Genomic DNA, 5,870 nt, shown 5'->3' on the forward strand with positions numbered 1-5,870 from the left:
ATAGAAACTAATGAAGGGAAGCATGTATTTTATTATATTGCCCTTAATGTGACTGTTTTGCTTTACTTAGTTTTTGGCTTCTGTTAGCACTGTACCGATTCTTTTCTGAGCCTAGGCACATAGAAAATCAGCATGAGGAGTGCTTATTTTTGTGGTTGTGAAGTTTGCTTGTTCATGGATATTAACATAATCAATGTATGCTATTTATTCATTCCTGTCTTCATTCATTCATTCCCTGTCTCATTCCAAAAATAAGAGGTATGTTTTTCCTCTCAACTCCCGTGGCTTGCAGGTCCCACTAGCGTCTCTGTTAGTGTTAAGCTAACTAAACCTATTTTCAGTTATGGAGAAGGACGTAAGTTTGTGGCATAACATTTGCAACAGAGAAAAATAAAATTGATGAAGAACTTAAAGATTGTCCAGACAAATTTCTGGTGACTGTCACCAGGATACCTGGCTCATCTAAACTTCAGTGTGAAGTTGATAGGTGTGAACTTTCTATTAAAGCAGGTAAAAGCTATTGAACTGAGCAGACTCAGACATACCTGAGTTCCCTTCACTGTCATTGTCCCTATCAGGAGGGCCTAGGTGTGGTTTCTTGGTGGCCCATCCCAGCTCACCTCACAAAAACCTGCTTTGGGATGGAGGCAGAATTCACACATGCTCAGAACACTCAGCTTCACATCTCCAAGGGCATTCCCGTCCTTGGGTCTTTACTATATGTTATTATTACAATACTGCAATTAATTGGGGGCAGGCTGAGGTCTACGTCAGAAGAAGTTAATTCACCTGGCTTCTCCTTAGTGTCCTAAAGGTCTTTCAGGAATATGTCTACTTGTGCTTTGTTCCCCCACTGCTGGACAACAGGCTAGAGGAGAAAGAGCCTTGTCCTCCAACTTGGTAATGAAGTTATTATAATCTCACAACCTGATAATGAAGTTATTATAATCTTCATTTTTGCCAATGAAGAAACGGTGGGCCAGAGGCTTCAGTTAGTTACTCAAAATCAGACCCCTAGTAAATATTGTATTAAAGCCAGGACTTCAACTGTCAAGGCAAATGCCCTGTGTTCTAGGCCCACTGTGTCTTATTTCTGAAAGTGACTTTGAAAAAAATAAACAAAAACCCAACCCATTTTTTTCTAGGTAGCGGACTCAACCAAAAAAAGCTGTATAGGTCTCTTCACGTTATGTCAGCTGTTAAGTGCCTGGGTTGACACTTCAGGCCTGGTCATTCCAGCCACATAGATGTGGACATAGTCTCGACTTGGTTCAGGCCCAGCTGCTTCTCTGACTCACACTGAAGTGTAGTTGTCCCATCAGAGCACTTGCAGCATAATGGTCAGTGGCTCAGATGTTTTAAGACAGTTTCTTTGTCCTCCAGACATACAACTGTTCCACATTGAATAAAACCACATTTCAAGGCAAGTTTAAAGTTCCAGCTAAGTTGCTCAGTATGGTTGTTCAGGCTGTCTACTGCACTAGTGAGGCTGGCTAAGGGAGCAAATGGGGCTGACTCCATCCTGAGTTTTGCTTATCAGCCTACGTGCCCTGGCATGGGGTTTGTCTGCCCACCCAGAAGAAAGAGCACCTTTTTTTCTAACTGATGTGCAAAGCTCCCAGACCCAGCATTTTCTCTTACATATGATGCCTTTTGGAATCGTCCATTTTTCCATCTGTACATTTTATATATTGACATCATTCAGTCTTATAAAATTTTCATAACAGGCCTCCATCAAAAGCCTGTTCTGTATTTGTGTGGGTTTTCCTCATGGGTTAGTTAAGATGCTATAAATAGAAATTTTAAAAATGTGCTTCTTTTTTTTTTTTACCCACAAATGTGGTACTTTTGGCTGTTGCCCAACTCTGTCTAGTTTGGGAACTATGATTCCCCAGGAATTAAGAAATGCATTCTTAGCTTCCCTCTAATTGCTGGATTAGCACAACTTCCCACAGCTGAATTCCAGCCCCAAGGAAGAAATGTCTTAGATGGTGAGTTCCCAACCTGGAGCCTGTCACAGGTTGTGTCATATGTTTGCATTAGCTGGTCAAAAAGTAAGCAGGCTTTCCGGCCTTGCTCCCTCTCCTCCCCACACCTCCCTCTGGAGAGGCCAGTTAATGTCTAGACAGTGTCTGCTTGGCACTGCGCCTTTGAAGCACAATCTGTACAGTTCTGCAGCTCTGACTTGGTTCCTCTCCTCACTCGTTCACCTAGTTTTCTTAGTCAACCTTAAACTGTCTCGGGGGGACTGGCATGACCATGTACATAAGAAGTAAGTGAGTGAATTTATGAGACTGTCAGGATTCCGNTCTGATGTGGTTCCAGTACATTGGTAAGAATTAAAAATAATTTAAGCACCTCTTTGTTCAAAATAAATACAAAGCATGAAGCCCAGATTCTAGAAATGTTCTTGCTTAATAATAGTTCATCATATTGAAGTATAATATTTGAGAATCCTTCATCTTTTGATAGCCTAAAATTAGACAATATTTTACAAGTTCAACACTTGATCCTCATAACATCCCAGTGGAGGAGGACTCCTTTGTCCCCGCTTTACAGATGAGAAAACAGGTGCAGAAAGGTTGAGTAACTAGCTCAAGGCCATTTGGGTAATAAGTGATTGAGCCAGGGCTCAAATCCAGGCTACAGGGTGAGTGAGGTAGCTGGGGTTCTACAAAACTTTTCTGAAGGATCTCTTTATAGAATGGCGATAGTGGTGACACTTCCTTGAATTCCATATTCTTTCCAATCACACATTCCTTTCTTATCATCGATTTCTCTCTCTTCTGTTTTGATTTTCCTGATTTGGTTGGCTTAACACTTATACCACGGAGAAAGGCAATTTTTGGTGGAAGGGGCTCAGGTAGTGTAACATTTGTCAATCAAAGTGGACAAAACTAGTCAGGAAAGTTTAGTCATTTGGGGAGGAACATTTGAACAGCTTGAGTGGTCTGACATCTGACACGACAACTAAAAGTTGGATGCTTATAGGAGTCAGGATGGTTGATGGTTGTGAGGGGTCAGTATAAAGGGAAACTTTCTCAATTAACAGTCACCTTGACCTCCACTGGGGGTCCCAGGTGTATGTGATCCTGATGCTTTATTTCCTTTCTTTGGGAGTGAAGCTGAGGTCTGGCTGACACAGTTCTCCTGTGTTTTGTTTCAGAGGACTCTGTGTCGATGCTCTCATTGAACTGTCTGATGAAAATGCTGACTGGAAACTCAGCTTCCAAGAGTTCCTCAAGTGCCTCAACCCATCCTTCAACCCTCCGGAGAAGAGTATGCTTAACCTAAGAAACAGGGAGTTGTAGGGAGTAGGAGCATTTTGAAGGGGCCAAAACTGACGGAACTGTCCAGAGCGTGCTAAGAAAATTTCCTTCCATGATTCTAGATTAGGCCCCAGCCCAGCATCTTGATGGTGATGTTCAGGTCCTCAAATCTTTGGGTTGGTGGTAGCATTTGCTCAGATACGGCGTCTCTGAGGGACAGGCGGGTCTTGTCTGTGAAAAGGGTAAGGTGCCCAGACTAGCCAAGACGCTGTGTTCCACCTTTACTCTAAACGGTTGCCGCTTATTTCTGGTCCCAACAGAGTGTGCCCTGGAGGATGAAACATATGCAGATGGAGCTGAGACCGAGGTGGACTGTAACCGCTGTGTCTGTGCCTGCGGAAACTGGGTCTGCACAGCCATGACCTGTGATGGTGAGCTGTGCCTCCGGCAAGGAGNCCAGATACAGAGTTCAAAACAGTGGTTATAAGGATGCTCAAGGAACTTAGTGAGAACTTCAACAAAGCGATAGCAAGCATAAAAAAGGACATAGAAACCATAAAAAATGAACCAGTCGGAAGTGAAGAATACAATAACTGAAATGAAGAATGCACTAGAAGGAACCACCAGCAGACTAGACGAAGTATAGAATCGAATCAGCAACTTGGAAGACAAGGTAGCAGAAAACACCCAGTTGGAACAGAAAAAAGAGAAAAGAATTCTCCCCCTCCCCCACCAAAAAACAAAATGAGAATAATTTAAGAGACCTCTGGAACAACATCAAGCGTAACAACATTCACATCATAGGGGTACCAGAAGAAGAAGAGAGAAAGCAAGGGATTGAGAATCTATTTGAAGAAATAATGACTGAAAACTTTGCTAACCTGGTGAAGGAAATAAACACAAGCCCAGGAAGTGCAGAGGGTCCCAAAAAACATGAACCCAAACAGGCCCATATACCAAGACACATTATAATTAAAATGAAAAAGATTAAAAATAAAGAGAATCCTAAAAGCTGCAAGAGAAAAGCAGTTAATTTCCTATAAGGGAGATTCCATAACACTGTCAACTGATTTTTCAACAGAAACTTTGTAGGCCAGAAGGGATTGGAACAAAATATTCAACATGATGAAAAACAAGGACCCACAATCAAGGGTACTCTACCCAGTAAGGATATTTAAAATCGAAGGACAGATAAAGAGCTTCCCAGACAAGAAAAAGAGCTAAAGGAGTTCATCACCACCAAACCAGTATTACAAGGAATGTTACAGTGACTACGTTAAGATGGAAAAAAAAAAAAAAAGATAAAGATGTGAATAATGAAATGGCAATAACTGCATATCTTTCAACAATTGCTTTCAATGTAAGTGTATTAAATGCTCCAATCAAAACCATAGGGGAGCTGAATATATAAGAAAACAAAATCCTTATATGCTGCTTACTAGAGATTCATTTCAGATTGAAAGACACACACAGAAAGTAAAGGGATGGAAAAGGTTATTTCATGAAAATGGAAATGGAAAAAAACAAAACAAAACAAAAAAGCTGGGGTAGCAACACTTATACCAGACAAAATAGACTTTAAAACAAAGGCTATATAGCAAGAGACAATGAAGGACCCAGTAATTCCACTTCCTGATTTTATCCAAAGAAACCCAAAATGCTACTTTGAGGGGACGTGTGCATCCATTTGTTCATTGCAACACTGCTTACAGTGGCCAAGATGTGGAGGCAGCCTGGGTGTCCATCGATGGAAGAACGAATAAAGAGGAGGTGGTACATATATACAATGGAATATTGCTTGGCCAGAAAAGACAATGGGTTCTTGCCACCTGCAGCCACTTGGATGGACCTGGAGGGTATTGTGCTAAGTGGAGTGTCAGACAGTGAAAGATAGATGCAATGTGATTTTGTTTATATGTGGAATCTAAAGAACAAAATAAACAAAACAGAAACAGACTCATAGATACTCAGAGAACATTTTTATGGTTGCCAGATGGGAGGGGAGTTGGTGTGGTGGCTGAAAAAAGGGGAAGGGGTTAAGAAGTACAAATTGGCAGTTACAAGGATTGGGGATATAGGGGATGTAAGGTATAGCATAAGGATTATAGTCAGTGATACTGTAATAACTATGTATGGTGTCAGGTGGGTAATAGAGTTATTGGGGTGATAGATGGGAAGGGGTTGGGGCAGAGTGAAAAAGGGGAAGAGATTAAGAAGTATAAATTGGTAATTAAAAAATAATCATGGGGATATAAAGAACAGCATAGGGAATATAGTCAATAATATGGTAATAACTATGTATAGTGCCAGGTGGGTACTACATACACTTAATCGGGGGATCATTTATTAAACTATACAAATGTCTAACCATATGCTGTACACCTGAAATTAATATAAAATAATATTGAATGTCAACTATAACTGAAAATTAAAAAGAAGGGGAAAGGTGAAGAGGAATAAGAGGTCCAAATTTCCAGGTATAAAACAAATAAGCCATGGGGATGTAACGTACAGCATGGGGAAAATAGTCAATAATATTCTGATAGCATAGTACAGTTGTCAGATGATTGCTAGACTTATATACTTCTTCAAGTATATAAA

At 40.8% G+C, this 5,870-nt stretch overlaps 1 protein-coding gene across 1 annotated transcript in view; it reads left to right on the forward strand.

The window, feature by feature from the left end:
- Positions 1 to 2,999: 2,999 nt before the first annotated feature.
- The window catches only part of FSTL1 (follistatin like 1), a 41,833-nt gene continuing 38,962 nt past the window's right edge, over positions 3,000 to 5,870 (forward strand). Inside the window, exons 1-3 of the mRNA XM_019651008.1 lie at positions 3,000 to 3,019; positions 3,146 to 3,279; positions 3,590 to 3,700. Coding sequence (XP_019506553.1) covers positions 3,000 to 3,019; positions 3,146 to 3,279; positions 3,590 to 3,700 — 265 coding nt within the window. The remainder of the gene's footprint in view (positions 3,020 to 3,145; positions 3,280 to 3,589; positions 3,701 to 5,870) is intronic.

Source organism: Hipposideros armiger, unplaced genomic scaffold (genome assembly GCF_001890085.2).
Source record: "Hipposideros armiger isolate ML-2016 unplaced genomic scaffold, ASM189008v1 scaffold_8, whole genome shotgun sequence".
Classification (NCBI taxonomy): domain Eukaryota; kingdom Metazoa; phylum Chordata; class Mammalia; order Chiroptera; family Hipposideridae; genus Hipposideros; species Hipposideros armiger.